Below are 22639 nucleotides of genomic sequence, written 5' to 3'. Positions count from 1 at the left end.
GGCGCAGCTCAGCTCTAGGTACAGTTGCCATTGTTAGTTGCAGGGGGTGCAGCCCACTATCCCTTGCAGGAGTCAAACCCGCAACCTTGGGGTTGAGAGGACGTACTCCAACCAAATGAGCCATCCGGGAGCTCAGCGGCAGCTCAGCTCAAGGTGCCGTGTTCAATCTTAGTTGCAGGGGTCAGAGCCCACCATCCCTTGCGGGACTCGAGCAGTTGAACCAGCAACCTTGTGATTGAGAGCCCACTGGCCCATGTGGGAATCGAACCGGCAGCCTTCGGAGTTAGGAGCATGGAGCTCCAACCGCCTGAGCCACCAGGACGGCCCCCCATATTGTTAAATACGCCTCATCCTCAATGTTTATCTCCATTTGCCATAAATTTCTTTTTTTTTTAACACAAAAGTTTTCAAATGTCATCAGAAGGCTATTGAAAATAGAATATGGAGCTTTTATATGTTAAACCTTTAGGTTGAACCAATTTGGGGAATTCTTAAAATCAAAAGATGAGCCACTAAAGAGGTCTCTTTTTATTGAAAAGCAGGGAAAGCCATGGATGCTGGTAGCCGTAAAATTCTCCTATAACAACAGACTGCTATTTTGATACCTGATCTAGCCAAAAGGAGAGGAGGGAAGAGAAGGAGAGTGGGAGAGGGGCTGAGGGAGAGGAAGTGAAAAAGGAAGAAAAGTATACATCTTAAATGTACTACTTAAGGCAAAAACTCGAATAACACAAGGTTTTTAGGTTTGTATAATACAAGATTTTGCTAGTGTATTTATCTGATTAGCTCTGACTTACACTAACATCGAATCTGAAGACTACTGGGAACTTCTAGAATCTGCTATAGCTGCACAGTTAGTACAAGTGGCATGGGAGCATTGTGGGTGGGACCGGGGAGATGACCGCAAAATTCCTGTTTTACATATACATTCTACAAAGAGAACAACATATGCAGCATATGGTCAACAGAAAGTTAGCTAGAAAAAGTTATTCATCAGGGGATCCAGACAAACCCAAACACACAAAAAGAGATGGCAAGAAGAACAGAATTTCTCTGCAGAGACATTTATGTTACCTAAGCTAAAATTTATAATTATTTAGATGAACAGAGCACATTTTTGATAACATTCTGCAGTTTTTGTCTGTAACAACAAAAACCTGTAAAATTCTTAGATTGGGTCAATGATCCTACATTCCAGGGTTTTGGTAGAATCCAGGCCATTCCTAGACTAATTCTCCCCACATATTCCTTCGAAAGCAAACTGTTGGTGCTTTGCTTCTCCAGCAGAAGACTCTGAACTTAGATTAAAACAGCCCTTGAGCACTCTTACTTCACAGAGGCCAGGGAATTCAGAGATCAGGCACCGGCCTGCAACCCTGCTGTCCTACACTCAGGGAAATATCATTTCACCTGACCGCATGAAAACACACAAGAAATGAGGACTAATCAAATACCAGTGTAATCCAGCATTCTTAAAAAGATTTTGGTTCTTCTCTTGGCGTGCATTTTAAAGGTACTGGATTGTTAGTTCTGGAAATGGAAGTGTTTTACTTTAATTGAGAACAAATCCCACACAAGTAGCACCCCACCCTCACTTGCCCCATTAGCGTGCTTTCCTCCCCAGTGGATGGGCCGTGGGATGCAGAGGCTCTGAGGGCAGATGATGGCCTCATGCCCACGCATTAGTCTGCTCTTCTGCAGGGATGGGTAACAAGGATTTCTAAACCCTGGTGGTTTTGTGCTCTCAACATCTGTCCCCGAGGGACTGGCCTGAGATTGCTGACTCATATGCACAGCTGTCACATGAGCAGATCATTCACTCGCTAATGACTCCATTAAACACTGTTCTGGGCTGTGGCCGAGCATGTCTGCATCATCCCGTGCCACGTATGAAAACAGAATCATAACTTAGGAGCACAGAGGGGCTGCCTTGTGGGTAAGGAGTCACGAAGGCTTTATCCCTTACAATGACAATATATCAGGTTGGTGCAAAAATAACTGCGGTTTAAAGGTTAAAAAAAAAAAAAAAAAGTCAAAAACCGCAATTACTTTTGCACCAACTTAATAACGACTTACTAGAGATGTTGCAGAGGTAATCCCCTTATAATTCAGAAAAATAATCTCTGCTAGGTTTCTCTATGTAGTAAGTACATATTTTTAAAAGGTTCCAAATTGTGTGGTGAGCTCGTTTTTTCAAAAGCTTTATTTGCTGCTTATTATAGAATGGAGTCCACAGGCTCCCCTATGCATGCGATGTATTTACTAATTTGCAACAATTCCAAAACTTATTTCAAGCACATACAAAGAGGGAAAGCCAGTGTCATTATGTGGGTATATTTGGTGGAGATTAAAAGCAAAGTATAAAATCCTTCTTTCGCGTTGAGATTCTTGTTTACCACTTTCCAGGGTTGCTAATGGGTTTTACACCTGCACATTTTGAACTCTATTAGTTGTGTGAAAGTTGTGGGGGACTAATTGTCTCTGGTGAGAAGGTGCAGGTGCAGACATAATGAACAGTAGCAGATTACTCTTCAAAACCATCCACCTATTAATGTAAAGAATCATTTGACAATGCACCAATGTTTTGTCATTTGTGTGTGTGCCCATTTTCTTTTTAAGTACTAGAGTGAGTTGTTTCTGACAGGGGTGGATTTTTAAAGCCGTGACAACAAATCAGTCTGTTCATTCAACAAATATTTACTAAGTGCCTATTGGTCAGGTACTGCAGTGTATGTTAAAATAAGAACAAATGGATAAATTCATTATTAATGAGAAGAGGCAAGATGACTATAAACCCAATGGGAAATGGATGGGCTTATTGTAAAAAGACTTAAGACAATATTCTTGCAATCAAAGGCTTACATTTGGGTATTGAAAAACACGAGGAGGTAGAGAGGAGCCATCGATATTCAAACCAGCTGCCTCCTTATTCCGATAATTAGAGATGATAAATCATGTTGTAAGTGATCAGAGAATAATTACTGAACATTCCACAATGCTTACATTATTAGTTACTTAATCTGTAAGATTATATGCTATGGTATTAGAAATACGTCTTTTCCCCCTGAATTGCCCCCAAAATGAAACGTGTATATATACAGAGGGTGCCAAAAAAATGTATATACATTTTAGAAAAGGAAAAAAACTGTACTAAGATTGTAATACTCAATATATACCGATAACAAAAGATGAATACAAGTCATGCGTATACATTTTTTGGGCACTCCTGGTATACATAAATTATGGTCAAATAGCTAATGTCTATATCTGGATTAAATAAGTATGAAAATCACAACTAGTGTGCCTTCTCATCTTCTTTCACAGTTATCTAAATCCTTCTGCTTCGATGAGAATTGTTAGCCCAGTAGAGTCTTGTTGAGTTTGATTCCCAGGTGTCAACTGTAATACTTGTAAGATTTAACATACAAAAAAAATATATTTACATGCAGCACACAAAAATATTTGACTTATATATACATATATATATATATATATTTAATATAGTCAATTTAGTCTCTCTCTCTCTCTCTCTTTTCTTCTAGTAAATCTTGTGTGCATGAAGGTTTTCAAACCATTGCTGTTCTGAGGTTCTGAGTGGTACCTCAAGAAAAACCTTGTGTGGGGGAGGGGAAAGGCTCCTGACACAGGCCTGTTTTTTCCTGACTCTGATGATAGTTATATCCCTGGCCACGAGTGGGAGGAAAGACTCACTGGTGGGCATGTACCTCGCTAAAATCCACAAGTGGGTTCTTTCATATGAAGTGATCCGGAGAGTGGCCTTCCAGTCTTCGAATTTAGGGGTCACCCTGACATAAGGTATATGTCATCTAACGTCCCAAACTCTACATTCGTCTAGTAGTAGTGAAAGTATATACTAAAGATATATGTATCTGGAAAATGTTAATAATCATTCTGTTTCTGAATTTGTTTAGAACTTAGTTTAAAGGAGGGTGAATTCACTGGGTTTTAAATAATTTTATCTTTAAAATTCTGCAGCTTAACAGAGAAGAAACATTCTTCGTGACATTATTTAAGATGTAAGCATTTATATATGTTGTAACGTGTCTTTGGGTAATTGCTGTGTTATAGTAAGCTGTTAGTATGTAACTCACAGACAGAAACCAAAAACCTGAAAATTACATGAATTATATTATTTAAATTTGAAAAGATGAAAATAAAAAACATGCATTTACGAAAATAATAATTCAAATGAGAATGTGGTTAAAAAAAAAAAAATGAGACTTACCCATTGACTACCAAACTGGAGACCATGTCATGGAAAAAAAAAAAGGCGATGAACGAGAACATATGGGAAGAGTAAAGAAATCATGAAAAAGTAATTACAATGGGGGAAAAAAGCAACAAAATGTCAACTTAAACAGATATCTAAGAAAAATAGATCCATTTCCACCCAATCACGACTCTCAACAAAAATAAATCACGGGGTAAAACAAGCTATTTCTGAATATACAACAAAACAAAATATAAATAAAATTGTAACAATGGGATATTTATTGAAAAGAATGAAGCCTAATTTTCAAGTATGTTTCACTTTGGTCTTTCCAAAATAGAAACTTTTGTGTAAATAAAATATATCATATGCTATTTTCTGTGGTTTGTTTTTTTAGATAAAAACTCTGGATACTCTGGATTTGTGTAAACAAAGCAGGTAGCTTTTTCATTTGCTTATGAAAAGTAAGCTTTATGTAAACACATAACAACTAAGCTGTTAAAAGGTATATCTGAAATTCAATGGCCACTTATAAAATTGTAGGCAATCTTCATATGAAAAAGAAGAAACTGACTGAAACAAAGGATAAAGGGCATTCCGTTGTTATAGTAAAGAAAAGACCAAACACTTATATTGGAGAACTTGGTCTTTTAATCTAATCAAGTGTGTGACTTCTGGAAACAGCATCCTTCTCTGCCAGGGCACCCCGTGCTGCATTTCTCCACGTGACAATCCACTTACCTCTTGGCCTCCATCCAGAGCACAGAGTTTGGTGCTTTGCTTTTTGGCATCGACTAACACGTTAAACATGGTACACACAGAAGCTGGGATGCGCAAGTCAGTGGTTTTGCTCGCCTTTTGTAGCTTGAGTTCAAATGCAGTTCTTGTTCTAGTCATTGAAACATGAATTTAGAGTAAGAAATTCTGACATATGTCCCACCTGTTGTGCAACAGTGAAATCAACACTACAAGATGCTAATTTAAAACATACAAATAAGGGGTATGGCCATGTTTGGGAGCTGGGGGTAGGATGCTCTCATATGAAAGATCAGACTGTGATATTCTATCTTAACCACAGCTTTTGCCATCACTCAGACAATATCTCTACCCAAATGAAGCTATTTGCTACATTGAGTGTGTCACTCTTTTAAATGTAAAAACCTCATCATTTCACTCAAATGCCTGAATTAGTAACAAAAGAGAAAAATCACTGGCTTCTCCACATTAATGCAAAACAAATCCTCCAGGTGAAGATTTGCCAAATCAAAAAAAGGTACAAGTCTGAAAAACTCTAAAACTTCATAATTAATGTACAGCACAGAATGCGTAATTCTTTTACATCACTTAGGTTCTCTTTCAAATACCTGAAGTTGCAGTTAGGCTTTTAAAAGCAACTGCATAATAGGCAATATGAGATCGGTCTTGGTTAAGTATGCAAAGAATACCCACAAATTTGAGATATCAGAATCACAGACGATGAATATTTTTTTAAACATTAAATAACCTAATTCGTGGCCTTGCCTTGGGAGGCCATTAAACATTATTCTAAAAACCGGATTTTTCTTGCTTTAGAGAATTTAGGATTATTCGGCTGCTCCAATCAGTGTTTGTTATTCCACTATGCTGTCCCTGCCATTGTTCTTGCACATATCACGAACACGGGCAATGAAAAAACAATGCTTGGCTACTTTGGATGATGCAATGCTGATTTTGTAAGCACTAGTAAAACAATGAAAGCACCTTTGGAAGAATCCTTATAACTTATTTCTGGTTAAGTTTTGAAGAATGGGAATGGATATTTGGAACTCATCTGGTAGTGACAGAGCATACCAGAAAACACAATTGGGGGCACTGGTCGTCATTTGAGTTTGCCACACCATTTCACAGCACAGAGACAGAATGCACAAAGTATTTAACAGACCTTTTCCGGATGTCTCAGGAAGTATTGCCTTGGGAATTTAAAAGATCGTATTCCCAGAGAGAAAACAATCAGCACAACAGAAATGATTACTATGGTGTGGGTACCACTGATGAGGGCAATGGTTAGGGGACTTGAGAAAAACTACCAGGCCCAGCTTGTTAGTTACATGGGTCCCCAGAATTTAGGTCAGAGAACCTAATGAACATTTTGGAATAGTGGTACATATTGAAATCTTTTCTGTGACAACTATGTAACAGTTACTTGGTGAAAAGTGGTATTTTGGGTGCTGGAATACTAAACAGCAACTTGAAAATACACGACTACCTTTTGACACAGGCCTCTATCATATCACTGGCCATTAGTTTAAGTCTTTGCTCTAAGTGGTGGGCAAATTCTTGCTCTGGCCAGTGTAGATCAAGGACAAACATTTGAAGTGCATCGAGTTTCCAAAAAAGGTCTTCTGATGTTGCTGAGCCATTGCTAGAAGAAAAAGGAAAAAATGAGAACATCATGAACTTCCACTGTTAGCTCCGGGGATCACTAACACATTGGTTTTTCTTTCCTCTTTGTACGCATTGCCATCAGTGAAAAAATACCCCACAGAATATCTAATGATCACTATTTCCTCTGTTCAACCTGCTAATTCTGCCTTTCCACTTCCCAGTGAAAAAGGCAAGGCAAGGAGAACAAAATAGAAATACATGTAACAGTAAGCTTTCCTAAAAAGGCATAAAATGGATGCAGATACTTGAGTAAGGAAAGAAATCAAATTGTGTATATCAGAACAAACATTTTAAATGTTCTTAACTAATCTCTCAGATAAAATATATAAATATTTCTTTCTAGAAATTCAGAAAAGTATGTTTTATGCAAGAAGATCCATATAACAGCGACTATTAGCTTTCCTCTTCTATCAAGGATATGGGTCTGTCATCACGACAGATGGCTTCTGTTTGTCTACAGGTATGTACATACAAGACCCTTAACTTTCTCAATTACAGGTAAACGTGAAACAGGTACTGGAAATGAAATAACAGGTTGGGTAGGGAAGCAAATCTTACTTCTATTTTGAAATGCTTTGTGGCTTTTCTAGCTCATAATTAAATTTAACAGTACAAGGTATGGTCTAACCCAGAAATGCTGCTCAGGCCGCTCTGAAGTTGGAGCAAAATCATGTATATTTCAGGCCCTTACATCTATCTAATTATGGAGTCCAGATCTACTGTACATTTGTTACTATAGTAAAATTACTCTGTAATTTCACACCATATATGAAGGTAATTTTTACCAGAGTACGTGTAATATTTAGGGTAAGGATAATACTATTTCTTTCTATTATGCAAGTAGATAGCCTAATAGGGAAACAGATGTTTTGAAAGTAAAATATTCCTACATTAAAACATATTGAAATTTAGTTGTAAAAGAGAATGAAAGAAAAAAAAAAGCTGCTGTGGGATTCATCTCTCCTCAGCGTTCTAATATCTGTTTAACATATATTCATCTAAAATTTATATTTTCAGTTTGTAAAAGAAAATCAAAAAAATAAAATAAACTCTTTCATCACAAGGGCACGGTGGAAAACTTTTATAAAAAATAAAATTATTTGGAATAGCCACATTATTTAGATAAATATATCTTAACTCGGTAGCATAAAAACATCACCTCTGACTCTGGCTAATTAAAAGTTCTGGTCTGTTCCCCACCCCTTTGCCTCAGCATCTTAGCTGCATCACCAATCTGCTTTGCTTTCCTCCTCCTAGTCTGCCAGTATTTCCTCATGATCTCCTTGTCTCGCCAAGATGTCCTCAGAGTTAAATTCTCAAGGTACCAACCACAGCAAAGCACAGAACACTACCCATGGCACTTCATTCACTCAGTCTCTCCTCACCTTAATATTTAGTCCCCCCAAAGTAGCATTAGACAAAAGAACCAGACAACACCATGCTGACCTTGCTGTGAAAAGTGTTTGAAAAACCCCTATACTTACTTCTCCTTTTTGTCATATATATATAATAAAAAAAGAAAGAAAAATGAACAAGCAAAATCTCCCTTTATAACCACAGTGTACAATTTGGTAGATGAGAAGACCTATGTTTTAAGAGTAACTGAAAATAATTGGCAAAGAAGCAAATCTACTTCTTATAATTTTTTACTTAGGAGAAATATAAATAGCTATTTGAAACATGTATGCATTCTTTAACAGCATAACAGAACAGCAAAAGCAAAAATCAAAACAAAATCCCAAATAATAAAGGTAGAATTTTATTAAAAATGGACTTTCTCATAACATGTAACAATTAAATCTTTATAGAGAATATAGACATATGTTTCTCCTATTCTTCAATGCTATGGTCAGAGTCTGAACAATAAATGTGCTTAATTGGAAATGTAATTAAGATAACACTGTTTGTTATAATTAGATAGATAGATGAAAAAATGTAAATCATTTTTCTCTCAAGCTGGTATATATAACCTGTGATTTTTTTTGAAACTTTTTCATTTTAAAATTAGTGACTTAGTCTAATCAGTGACTTATTCCTAAAAGTATTGTTAATTGATTAAATAACTCAAACATGAATAATGGACTCAGGTAATTTCCTAAAATTCCAGCATTATCTTACCGGCATTCACTTTTAGGGCTAAAAACCCAGAATTAAGGTTTTATATACAGGGAGAGATACAGAGAACGTCCTCTTAAGGTGATTTATACATTAGTAGATAGGTATATATCTTCAAATCCATGGTTACTTTGCTATGACTAACCTTCACTTAATCAGTAGTTGTACTTTTAATTCCCAATATATGTGAAATGGAAATGTTTTTTGCTATTTAATGCTTTCTAGCAGAAGTTCAAAACACTACTTGCAATGACATCATAACATTATGAGTAATTCTGACATCCTGACAAAGAGTCTAATGTTGATTATCTTGGCAGGTAAAGATAATGGTAACTAACTTGGAAAACATATTTTTTATTTGTCCAGAATGATGAAAATCCAACCACTCAATTTACAAAGCCAAAATCTGTCATGGTTCCTGTCCTGAGATGCAGGTTACTTTAAAAGGACTCCCAAGAATGAAATCCAGAGTTCACACATATCTCAAAGCTAATAAAATAGTGATGATGAAAAACTCCTAAATTTTCCAAGGTAATGCCCACAATAGGGTTCTTGATAAAAGCAAAATTATTAAACAGATGAGAAATAAGGATGAATAGGGGTTAAATTATTAACCAGTATAAAGAAGTACAAAAAAAACCCCATAAACTTAGAAAGGTTCCGTATGTTTCCTAGATAATTCCTGAGCACACAGCGACACCATTTTATATACCTAATGTCCTAATAATTATTATGAGTACAGTGATGATGCTTAACATGCAGAAATATTGCCAAAATATTTTGCAAGTTCTTGTTCTCTTCCTTGGTCTTTTGTCTTTTCCCGATTGTATGCACCCTAGACTGGGAACAGATTTGACAGGTGGTAGTAGGATAGGTGGAAACGATGCTGAACGAGTTCTTAGCCAGTATATTCTCTGGAAGCAGAATAAATTAACAATAGGGTGAGGGCTTTGGAGTCAAGAAAACATGGGTTCAAATCTTACCTCTGCCACTTACTCTGAGATATTGGGCAAATTTTGTTTCGTCATTGTTTCATGACTAAATTTCCTTAACTGTAAAATGGGGATAATGACGTTTACCTCACAGCATTGTTAAATGCAATAAAGAATTTGGCTCTGTACCTAGAACATAATAAACTCTCAATAAATGAGAGCTATTTAACTCCTTTTAATTATTATTCTTTCTAGCTGATTTCATGTAAGATCTTGGGCCAAGTCTGGACTATCATTGGATTCATCTGCCTGCTATTGTTTGGAAATAAACACAGTTTAAAATAATGATGATAATTGATGATAGAAATAATTATTATAGTAGTAACAATCATAATATAGAGTACTAGTAGTTATCACTTATTGAGAACCTAGGATGTGCCAGGCACTTTTCATAGTTTGTTGTTTTTTTTTATCCTCACAAAAATGTCTTTAAATTAGGCATCATAACCATATTACAGCTGAGCAAAATGAGTCTAAGAAAGATTTAACAATGAATAAACTAGGATCTAAATTCAGGGCTGATCAACTTGAAAGCCCGTGTCTTTTTCCCTTTAATGGGTCTTAGTTACTGAATCTGCGGTAGGTAAGCTCCTCACGACATGGAGTTAATAAATATGGTTTTTAATGATATAAAGATTATTTAAAATACCAAAGTGTATCAACTGATATATGAAAGGACAAAAGAAGATTTTGTTGGTGCTGGGAAATAAAGGACAACCCCTTCTCTGCAACCAGCAAAATCGTTTCTTTAAATGTCAGACTAAGGTAAAAACAGACAAAGATTATATTCTTGAAACTGTTCTTACATTGGTTTTCTACACACACAAGAGAAGTCATGAGGGCAGTAACAATGTTGGAGCCAGCCAAGGATCCCCGACATACTATTCACCACACTGATTGTCTGAATTTGGAGAACTCTGGTTATATCACTTAGGCCAGAGTCTACAACCTGGGTCACAAAATGACCCTTGCCCCATAGATTACATATGAACTACATCAAACCAGTGAGTGTGTGGTTTTTTTTTTTCCAAGCTATATCATTTATCACCCAGGTGCCAAGCTTAGCTTAATAGCTTAAAAAACTCAAACAAATAAACCCAAAACAGTATTCCTCAACCAACAATGATAAATGCCATGCAATCTAAACGTATCTGCACAGAACACAGCCCAGGCCATGCACTAGCTAACACACCACCAGGAAATAAGTGAGGAATACACACGTGGACTCATATAAAGGAGCCATCCACGAAGGAGTAGAAATGCTAGGAATCTGTGGAAGATTAAGAGGCAGACTTGGAACTTTTGGAAGAGCTACATTGGGAAGACTGTTGGCGATATTCCTGTAAAGAAACAAACAACGTGGGAAGGGACCACCGTAAGCAATACCTACAGATGGCCATGTGCAAAGTCAGCAGGTCAGGACAGAAGAGGCAGATGCTCTATGGGTACTGGGCAAGATACCTACTTGACAGGCTGCCATGTCTCTTGCTCAAAACCTCTGTGAATTGACTGGGCGATGGAGGACTCCATGAGATCGACGTAGCGGACAACCAAGGGCACAAAGATTTCTTGCAAGTGTTTGTGAAATTTTCCATTACATAAAAGTGCTGAAATAGTCAAGCAGAAAGAGTGTTTGTCAGAGGGACAGTATTAGTCATTTGGAAAATATGGGCGAAAAACACTTTTCCTGAAGGAGTCTGACAGAGAAGACCTGATCAAATGCAGATGATAATGGATCTTGCGCCTATTGAATATCATATCATGAAAACGGATCAAGAAATATAATTGACCTTCTGTACGTGGCTCTCAAAACACAAATAGGTTGTATTTCTATAAAATGTTCCTGGATGGTGGTTATGTTTTTACTGTCTAAGAGGTTTAATGCATGAGGCATATGAGGACTTGCTAGAGATTTAAGGGAGCTGCTGGACCCCTGGAAGTCCTGACACATGTAAACACAGCAATTAAATGGAGTTACAGTCCCTGTCTGTGCTCTGCTGTGAATCACAGGAGAGCTAAACCTATTCAATTCTAAGAGCTAAGCTTGATTACTTCTAAGAGAAAAACTTGTTCAAGTCACCAAGAGGGTGATGGTGGCCTTGGGAATGTCTATTCTATTTCATGAACTTTCTAGTTATTTGTGGATATTCTTTTAGTTGTGATTTTCCAAACATACCTTTAAAATCAGTCAGAACATCACATGCATTTTTCAGCTGTCCATTTGTTTTTAATGAATTGTGGCATGGAACATGCTACACAAAGCAGTTGTAGGCTTTAGAATTTGTGCTATTGGGACAAGGGTGCTAGGCAAGGTGCACCTACCTCCATCAGAAGACGGACACTTTCTATCCACACGATGTGCTTTCATTAGAACATAGGTTAATGCGGTAGACTCAATGTTTATGTCCCCCACGAATTCTTATGTTGAAATCCCAACTCCCAATGTGATGGTATTAGGAGATGTGGCCTTTGGAGGGTGATTAGGTCAAAAGGGCAGAACCCTCAAGAATGGGATTAATATCCTCATAAAGGAGATCCCAGAAAGACCCCTTTACGCTTTCACTATGTGAGGACATAGCAAGAAGATGGCTGTCTATAAAGCAGGCTCTTACCGGACACTGAATCTACCTACAACATGATCTTGGACTACCCAGCCTCCAGGACAATGAGAAATCAATTTTTGTTGGTTATAAGCCCCCCAGACTGTGGTCTTTTGTTATAGCAGCCCAAACGGACAAAGACAGTCAGGATGTGACTATGTTGCACCATGGAAAAATAGAGAATCTGTAGGAAAGTGCTAAGTAATATTCAATAAAGAATTTGTCATTTTTGGATGATGGTATATATTTTTCAAGTGAACATACCTTAAACCCAGCTGTGAGCTTTAGGACTAGACAGCCAGTGTGGCATGAATCGAGTGAGGGAGGGTGAATAGTCCATGGTGATATCTAGATGGTAGGACATGGTGAGAAGTATGGGTTTTATTGGGTACAATAGGAGGCATTATTACTTTCATTATTATTATGTAAGTAGAGGAATGACATAATATAATCTCTCTGGCTACTGTGTAGAAAATGGAGGAGGTGGCCAAGGGTGAGAGAAGAGAAGGTAGTTAGTGTGCAGTTCTTTACTGCAATAGACCAGGTAAAGGATGATGATGATGATGGTGGTGGTGATGATGGCGGTGGTGGTGATGATGGCAGTGGTGGTGATGATGGTGGTGGTGGTGATGGTGATGACGGTGGTGATGATGATGATGGTGGTGGTGGTGATGATGGCGGTGGTGATGATGGTGATGACGGTGGTGATGATGGTGGTGGTGGTGATGATGGCAGTGGTGGTGATGGTGGTGGTGGTGGTGATGATGATGATGACGGTGGTGATGATGATGGTGGTGGTGGTGATGATGATGGTGATGATGATGGTGGTGATGATGATGATGGTGGTGGTGGTGATAATGGCGGTGGTGGTGATGGTGGTGGTGGTGATGATGATGGTGGTGGTGATGATGATGATGGTGGTGGTGATGATGGCGGTGGTGGTGATGATGGCGGTGGTGGTGATGGTGGTGGTGGTGATGATGATGGTGATGATGATGATGGTGGTGGTGATGATGATGATGGTGATGATGATGATGGTGGTGGTGGTGATGATGACGATGAAAGTGCTGGCTTGGAGTGCAGCGGTGAAAGATGGGGAAAAGTCAGTAACCCCATTCACTTTTATGGATTGAAATAGCTGTATATGCTTATAATTACTAAATCTAATTACTAGCAACTCTAACAGTATTATCTTATAAATAAGATAGCTAAATATGCCAATTTCCCACATAATCGTCTTCAGGGCAAAAATACCCTGAAAGGCTGAACAGTGTTTTCAAATTTGGGCAAAGTATGTGATACTTACTATGGTGGAATGAATATGAAAATTATCACTGGATATTACTTTAATTAAATGATTCTGAAATTTGCCAGAGGCCAGAAAATTGTAGATAGAAGAAACTGGAATAGGAAGTAATTCTCAATACTGAAGGAAATACAACACTGGTTTCTTCTATCGCTAGTTGATATGGGTTAGTACTTTATGTAGTTAAATAATCCTTTCTGCTTTACCTATATGCTAAAAGTTTCCCTACTATAGTTGGATGATAATCATACTTAAAGAAAAATGTCTTATTTAGGAGACTAATGTTATCTTAACGTTGTTTTCATTAGCACACTGAAAAGAAGCTTTATTTATTTCCGGAGATTCAATCACAGAGCTAGAAGGTACTATAGATCATGTCAAAAATGTCTGTCACCTAAATAAGGATAATGGACACGAAGGATGAAATATTCTCATTCAAATCACCTAAATCACTGTGGTAAGTAAATTAAAAAATACAATAATAAACCTGAATTTATTAGACCTCTTCTTAACAACTCTCCATCTCTTCTTCCTCATCATCACTAGCATTTTTAGAGTATCAAGCATGGTGCTAAGTGCTTGATATGCATTCTCTCATGTAATCATCACAAAAACTCTATGAGAGAAGCACTATAATTTTTTTCAATCTTATCAATAAGGAAACTGAGGCACAGAGACTTTAAGACACTTGCTCAAGTCATTTCGTCATTTGACAGAACAAGAATTTTATACCACAGCCTCCTCTCAACTTCCACAGTACAATACCATCATCACTCAATTTATGTTACCGTCAACTGCATTATCTGCATGTTGATTCATTGATCCAACATTATCTGTATGTTGATCCATTCATATACCTGTCCCACCTAGCATCACCATGTCCGCACCTTTTAAGACCTGGAAGTGCAGTACAGTAGATTGTTTTAGGTAAAAAAGAAATCTTGCAAATGACCAACACATTACACTGTATCTTAAATGAATTATGTTTTCAGAACTAGAATTCTGAAGAACTGTTACAATATGAAAAAGTCAAGAGGTTGAGCAAAACTATTATATTCAATGAATTGAAAAATGAATTACCACTATGAAAATATTCAATGTACTTAACAATACACATTGAAAGCAGGACAGTTTTACATTGCTATGCAGTTAGACTGTATACGTAAGCCTTAATTTATATGGCCTACTAATAAAAAATGCAAAGAACGTTAGGCTGTACATCTTGAGAGGTACTGTTAAGCAATGTCATTATTTTTAACTATTCTAAGACCAACATATATGAGTATGTAACAAATTATTACATCTACAAATAAGCACCAACTTCATCAGTTCAAATGCTACTTTATTATACATTTAAAAATTAGGTATGTTAGCTATTAGTCCTACTTTTTTAAAAAGAAGAAGCACATAAGGAATAATCACCCTTAGTGTTGTTATTAAATCTAATAATGATTCTAAGACTAAGTAGCAGTTGATGCAAATGTATTTTCAGTGAGCTCTCCCTTTTTCTTACATGCTTGATAAAAAAGAGAATTCATTATCCTGGTAAATAAGTCTCCGTCTCCTGTGTTATCATGGGAGTAAAAATAGAGATTATCCATGTGATCACAATGCCAGCAACCTGGAATTTGTACCATAGGCCTTTCCTTCACTTCCTACATCCAATTATAATCAATACCTGTGTATTTTATGTCCTTACTATCTTTCTAACACTTCCCCTAACTCTTCATCACCACTGCTGCTGCACTAGTTTCAGCATTCTCATCTCTTGCTTTGACTAATGCAATACTCTCCTAACTGGTCTTTAGGATCCCAATTTTTCCTCTGCCAATTCATATTATTAAAATCTCAAGCAGAAGGCCTTGATAAAATGTAAAACTAATAATGTCCCTTCTAAAGATTCTAATTAATGGACCATCATGACAAATGCCACAAGCCTAACCATGGTACGAAAGCCATCCCCAATCTATCATAAAATGACCTCTCTCTCATTTCTGTTGCCTGACTCCCATTTCCTGCGGTCCAGCCATAATGGTTTTCATGGTTCAGTTCATGTATACACTTTCTCTTCTGAACCGTTTCTGCTGTCACCTTGCCTAGTGAGTTTCCCTTGTTTCTTTTCTACCCTGTACAGGCTTGCACTGTGGTCCATGCACGTGCTGACTTATCTCTTTCCCCATACAAGGGTGCAAGCAAGGTCCTTGAGGCAGGGACCAGGTCTGTATTCTTAGTATCCAGCAGAGTCTCTGGTTCAGAGCAAGTGTTCAAATGTTTGTTAAATGACTGACTACTTGGATACAATATTAAGATGTCCAGGTTATTTGTTATTCAGGTGACTGTATAAGAACCTATTGAGACCTACGTATCTCTTCATATTTTATATAAAAATACATGGTATTAATAATTATGAGAAGCCCTATTTTTGACCCATAAATCCAAAATCAGATTGCCAGGAATTCTACTGGATACGAATGTTGGCTATGTTATGTCTCTTACTTTAATGAATGTAGCAAAGGGAGGATTTTCTCTGTTTAGTCATGACTCTTGATAGCAATCACCCTGCAGAATTAGTAGAAAATGGAGATTTCCTATATTTCCTAAGACCTGTCACAAATGTTGAATTCTGGCCAAAAGTCTGCTCATGTTTCAGCGTAGTGTTCCTTTTTATTTAAAAAAAACCATCAAATTATAAACCCATATTCCAAAGTTTTAGAAAACTGGCAATTGGCAGTATTATCTCTTTGGTAATTAGATTCAGGGAAGGGGAGGAGGAAGGGAGGGAGAGATAGAGAGAGTGAAAAGGAGAGAGAGAGGCAAGAGAAGAAATGAAAACACATAAAAGAAAGGAGAAAATTTGGTTTCAAAAGGCAAGACTACAGAAATATATACCACAATATACTTGTGTATGTAAATGTATGCTCCTTTTCTCAGCTGCCCATATGCCAGTTTGCATCCATTTCTATCAGACACTGTCAGAAGATCTCTTAATATGTTGCCCCAGGCATCAGAATGAGTGCTCCCATCTTCTCCATATGGTTTAGTAAGGATAGGTTAGGATTTGGGGCTGCCACCTGTCCAAATTAAGCCTTTCCAAGGCACCCATTGCAGCAGCTCATTGGAAGAGGCACGTCCTTAATGTGGTCTCCTCCAAGAATGCTTCTGACCTTATACCTGAGGTGTGGAAGTACAAAGGACGCCTCAGAAGGAGTCTCAAATAGTGGTTACAAGAACAGAAGCGGAAGGATCAGCATCTACTTTGTTGATAAAAACTATCTTTTTTCCCCAAAAGATTCCATGTTTCCAAATATCACCTTGTCAGAAAATAACAGAGCATCAACGACATCAAGCCCAACGGTACAATTAGAAATGTCAAAAAGAAAGCACCAGGTTTAAGTAAAAGGTAAACTGGAGATGCAGACGAGCTCAATTCTTGTGAACATCCCAATAATTAATACATCAGTGTTGCTTATTTACATACCAAAAACAGCACTTTGACGTTTACAAAAGTACTTGTCATGGGTTTTTAAGTAAGATTTCAACAGTGAATTTCAACTAAGATCCAATTAATAACAATTGCTGAGACAATCATCACTGGATAAATGAACATTCAGCAGATAGAAAAATTCATGTACTGTTTTTAGAGTAAAAAGATGTTGTTGGCTCCCAAACCCACATAAACCATTTTACATTGGGCTGCCCTCTTCCAATTAGGCAGCATTGGAGGATTATTAGGAAGAATGAGTTTTTCCCCCTAAATTTCTAATTAGGCTTTTGGAAGGTAACAAGTAATTCTTGACCAAACAAACAACCCCAGCCACATTAAAACAACAGACTCTGCCATAAAATAATAATTATTCAAGGTACCATGAATTGCATCAATTGTGAACAACACAAACACAGTGGGTTAAGATATAAAATTAATAGGTCACGCTCCACGTTGACAAATGCATATAATGAGGACCCCCATTACAGGAAAAATGAATACAGGCTTCAGGAGAAAAGTCAGGACCATTGCAGCCTACAGCACCATTATATACAAGGAAACACACACACACACACACACACCCCAAAGCAAACCCTGAGATCTGGGAACAGTCCCCAGCCAAGTATCTGGAACATTAAGTAGGCACTCAATAAATGTGTTTATTGAATAAATATCAATAAAAATCCACCCCCTAAAGGCAACTCCAAGAGCCTCCCATTAAAGTTTAAGTAGAATAGGAAACTCATTGGATTTTATTCTTCTTTTAATTAAAAACTTAAGTAATTTTATATAATTTGGTAATATTTAATTTATACCTTTACTAGCATAATAATTTCCTAAACACACAAAACTTTTCCTTTCCCCTTGGGGCACTTGTTTAAAAAGAATATATATATATATATATATATATATATATATATATATATATATATAAATAAATATATATATAAATATATATATATATAAATAAATATATATATATATATATATATATATATATATATATATATATATATATATATCTCCATCCATCCATCTATCCATTCAAAGTACCTAACAAGGAATGAGAGCACTGGTGGGGTCATGTTCATTACTTTTTGGGGAACAGATCTAAATTCAACAAATCCAAGTGTGGGTTCCTGACGCTGTGGCCTTCGGGAGTTTCAGATGTCCCTATAAACCTACAGTGAAGGGACAAAGGCCATTAGAGCAGATCGTTTTCTTTAAGGCACTACGTTCTAAGAAAACACATAAAGCAGATCAAGCTAGAGCAGTCCTGAAGAACTCAATTGCAAAAAACAAGCTAGTGATTCCTTGTTTTCTGTTTCTTTTACTGCAATGGCCAGTAAAACAAATTCTGACATAGAATTTTGAATTCAATCAACTCTGGGGATTGGTGTTAAATACATTTTCACATTTCGTGGTCATGTCATCATTTGTAAAAGTGTCTGTCTGTGAAACGAAGCTGGTACGCAGCCCTGCTACAATCCAGAAGTTATATCCTCTCTGCATTGTTCCTAGTATACGTATGTACAGATATATCTATAAACACCAATTCATGAATTTCAGATCACAGCTCATTTAAGCACTCGAGGTAGAATAAGACGCAGGTGTCAGCCCTCCATATTTCAAAGCTTGAAGATTAACCTAATATACAATATGATGACCTAACAGTTCTTCATTTGAAAGAAATCTGAAAAATCATCTCTGATACAGACTAAGTGTGAGAATAACCCAGCGGGATTTCCACCTCTTCATTTCTTAATGAGTTTTTTGATAATGAGAGGTGACTTTGCCAGTCACTCAGGGCTCTATTATGGCTAATTTGACTCCACTTCACTCTCCTTGTTAATTATTAACACTAGCCTTTTTATCCTCATGAGACCACATTCCAATTTTTCTTTTTTCGATTTTTATGAGCCCATCTTTATGAAGGTGAAAGTCTTGGAGGATAGGTTTTCACTTAGTGCGGAACTGGGACATTTATTATTCGTTTAGGCAGAGCCGCTGTGACATTGATTATATAAGCAGGATGTTCTTCGAGATGGCTTTAATGTGCTAGCAACGTGAAAGGGCTGTTTATGAAAGAAGAAGCACCGCGGTATTTTCCACTTGGGAATCAGTCCCCCAAAGAATGGTCCTTTGCCACTTGCTAGCATATCCACAGATTAAGAGGTGACTAGCTCCAAGGGTTTTCCTTTCAGTCGTGCTGAGGGAAACGATTTGTGCCATTTGCAGATGGCTTTCATTTGTCAGAAACGGTCACTTGCCATATCCATGTCGACAGGACAATTGTGGCAAATAGCACGCAAGGGTGGAACTATTTGTACTAGCTTTGTAGTTGTACAACATCATCTAAATGCAATGCTAATGGCTTCGTTATGAAAACATTTATTATCCTTCAATTTTAATACATCTCTTTCTCAAAACTGTTCCCTTAGATACCACTGAAAGTAATTGGCCATCTCATTATGTCTTTAATTGGGGAGAGTGGATCCGGGTGGACGGAGGCGGGGTGGGGAGGCGAATGGGAACACAGTCTTTTTTGGACAGCAACGAAGGAGTCTGAGTTTGTTTTCATCCTCAGTCCTGCTCTGGGAGTCAGTGGATGAGTCTGTGAGGGGCAGGAGATTGGGGATAGTTGCTAAAATGGTGGTGCAGCTGGTACTCTTCTCTTGAGGAAAACCACCTTTCATCTCCAAGGGTTCTGAAGGCTAAGACTTTCCCTAATCATGCCCAACTGTAAGGAAATATACACACGCCAGACAGGATTTTTTCCCCCTTAAAATAGAAACTGAATTTGCTTTCTTGAATCTCTTTCCCCACTAATTAGCTCAGTTCCTGGAATTCTCAGCATGGACGTTTTGTAACGTCCATGGGAAGACAATATATACCTTCCTCTGGTCATTTCAGTATCCTTTAATCAACTCTCTTCTTCAGCCCCACAACTCAAGTCCCTTATAAAATTTTTGGAGGTAAAAATAAAAGTTCAAGGAATCTTCTATCTTCCTTAAAAATGTTGTATTATTTTATAAATGTCCCTAGAATCTGCTTTTGTTACTGGAGACCACGTGTTCGAGCTCCAATTCACCTCTGTCCTCAATTCCCTGTCAGCAAGCCCCCGCCCAGGCCTATTGCCTCTTAGGGATTTAGTTTCCTCAGATGGAAAATACAAAGGTTTGTCTAATATCCCTTCCACTCTCCAAGACATAAATACCTATTTTGAAATATCAAAGCATAAAGATTTTAATGAAAGAAAGATGGTGAAACACCACCTACACTAGTCATTAGAAAACAAAAACAACTCAGCTACAAAGTTTTCAAGGCACAAAAAAAAGTACAAATCTAAACTAACACCTCCATTAATGAGCGATGTGTTAGTAATTTCTGTTTTGGAAAAGCAAACATAAGTATGTGACATTATCAATAAAAAATCACAGGCATTTAAAATCTATATATAATTAGTGGCATGTCATGTGTGAGGTAACAGTGAGCACATTGTTCAGCAAATCATCTCTGGTTCCAACATTGGACATTTCAGAGCAATCTGTTCTGGTAGTCTCTGGCTAAAGTTATAGTTAATTAGAATTTGGACCTTAACTCTAATTGTGTCACTGCGGTAAAAGCTGTCATGTCATGATGCTGATGGAAGGATCTTCCTTTCATTGGGGTTAAAAGGATAGAAGTTTTACATTTTTCCCACAGGCTTTCCAAAGGACAATTTGGGGGCAGCTATAGGTTGACATTTAACATTTGGACTGAATTCACTAAATCACCACCTAAATATTTCAGGAGATTAATATACTAACACATCATTAGTAACAATATTCTGCATTATTATCAAAGGTGATACTAAGAGCAAAAACAAATTATGTTTTACCAACTTCTGAGATATTACTCAGTGGTTTTTGGCTTTGCGCATAATAACTTGTGAGTTTGGGAAGAAAGTCACTGCATTCTATTTCAATTCCCCAGACCACACCGTATTCCCAATACCAAAAGGAAATTATGGCACTGGGGAACTTTTCTATTTACCTCACTAGACGAAGGAACTCTTTTTCTCTGAAATAATTGATGTTTTCTAAAATCTGTTTATCACCGCAAAAATCAAAGTCAAGATCTAGGCTTACTGCCAAAACTAATAATACTCAAAAGAGATCAGTAATAAATGCTCTGTGTTTTGATTGAGTAATGTGTACCACAGTAAGATAAAATAATACTGTATACATTTAAATAGGAGAGGAACATGAAACTCTTTTGAATGAAATATTTGCAAGTCTGACTAAAAATCAAATTTCTGTCATTCTCATTTTAGTGTTCTTTTTGATATAACTCATAAATCTACACTTGCAAGAGCTCGTCTTAAAAATAAATGTTAAAAGATGTTAATTTATTGGAGTTGTAGTACTGGTTCCCTAGAAAGACTCATATTTCTAAGAAAGCTATAGCAATTTTTGTTTTCTCTATAAATAGATTCTATATGTTGAATAAGGTTAAGTGATTCATCATCTTTACTAACTGTTTGTCAACTTTAATAAATACTTTATCTTTGAACTCCCAAATACATCTAAATATGGTCAGTTCTTGAGTTTCCACGCTGTTGGAGAAAGCACTGTTAGAAATAATCCTGTACTAACTTATTCTCATTTAAGGGCTTAATGCAGGACTCATTTATTTATTTTTGGTGCAGGCTTATTGTTATACATTTGACTTAAGGTAATATTAAACCTGACTGGTAATTTATTAGCAGAAAATGAATGACAGTAAGAGACTGGGAAATAAAGAAGGTCATTCAAAGTCTGCTGGCCGGCAGGAGGGAAGCGAATTGGAACTTAAAAACTGGCCGAGTATAATTCGCAGAATGAATGATTCCTACTTGTATAGATAAAGGAATGTGGGACAAGTAACTTCTGAGAACAGATATTGTGGTTACATCGGAAGTAGAAATCGAAGGCGTTAGTTACCAAACTAAGGTTTAAGTGAAACTTTCAAAAGAGTCATCCAAGAAAGGCCCAGGATTCTGTGTGTTAAAAAATGCCCCATAAATCCTGATGAAAAACTAGGTTTGCACTGCCTGCTGGAAGACCATGGACCAGAATAATTGTACAAGTTACTGCATTGGAAAAAAATCTCTCCATAGAGGACCTTTACCAACTTTCGATTTTTAAAATACTGAGACAGCAAGCCCTACTACGCAGCAATATTACACTATCACCTGTAGAATCCCTCTCAGAAAAACAGTATCATCATAATGCATATTAGTAGAAGCCTTAACATAGCACGATTTCTAGAATAATGATAAATGTCTGAGGTGTCTTTCAGAGATGTTAAGTATTTTCAAGTGCTTTAGAAATGTTAACCTTTGAAGATTTTCTGATTCAAAAGGTATGGTGAGAAGGGGGCCTCTGTTATCAGTCCTCGATGAAGGCAGGAGGTAGGACTAAGAGGAACTTCAGAGGCCTTGGAGCCACGTGGGAGTGTGGCGGG

The 22639-nt window shown here is 37.1% G+C and overlaps 1 protein-coding gene across 21 annotated transcripts in view; it reads right to left on the bottom strand.

The window, feature by feature from the left end:
• Positions 1-22639, bottom strand: part of CADPS2 (calcium dependent secretion activator 2) — a 473581-nt gene that overhangs the window by 51589 nt on the left and 399353 nt on the right. For 7 of the 21 annotated variants that reach the window (XM_033098853.1, XM_033098857.1, XM_033098851.1 and 4 more), the window contains 3 exons: positions 11228-11369; positions 6477-6632; positions 4973-5120 (listed from right to left, as the gene is read on the bottom strand). In XM_033098853.1, the coding sequence (XP_032954744.1) occupies positions 4973-5120; positions 6477-6632; positions 11228-11369 (446 nt within the window). Of the gene's footprint in view, positions 1-4246; positions 4262-4972; positions 5121-6476; positions 6633-10982; positions 11103-11227; positions 11370-22639 lie in introns of all 21 variants that reach the window. The other 14 variants (XM_033098844.1, XM_033098836.1, XM_033098839.1 and 11 more) reach the window with 3 other exon arrangements.

The sequence above is a fragment of the Rhinolophus ferrumequinum genome, chromosome 26, assembly GCF_004115265.2.
Source record: "Rhinolophus ferrumequinum isolate MPI-CBG mRhiFer1 chromosome 26, mRhiFer1_v1.p, whole genome shotgun sequence".
NCBI classification, from domain to species: Eukaryota; Metazoa; Chordata; class Mammalia; order Chiroptera; family Rhinolophidae; genus Rhinolophus; species Rhinolophus ferrumequinum.
The sequence above is the reverse complement of the archived record's forward strand: the minus strand, read 5'-3'. Positions and strand labels throughout refer to the sequence as shown.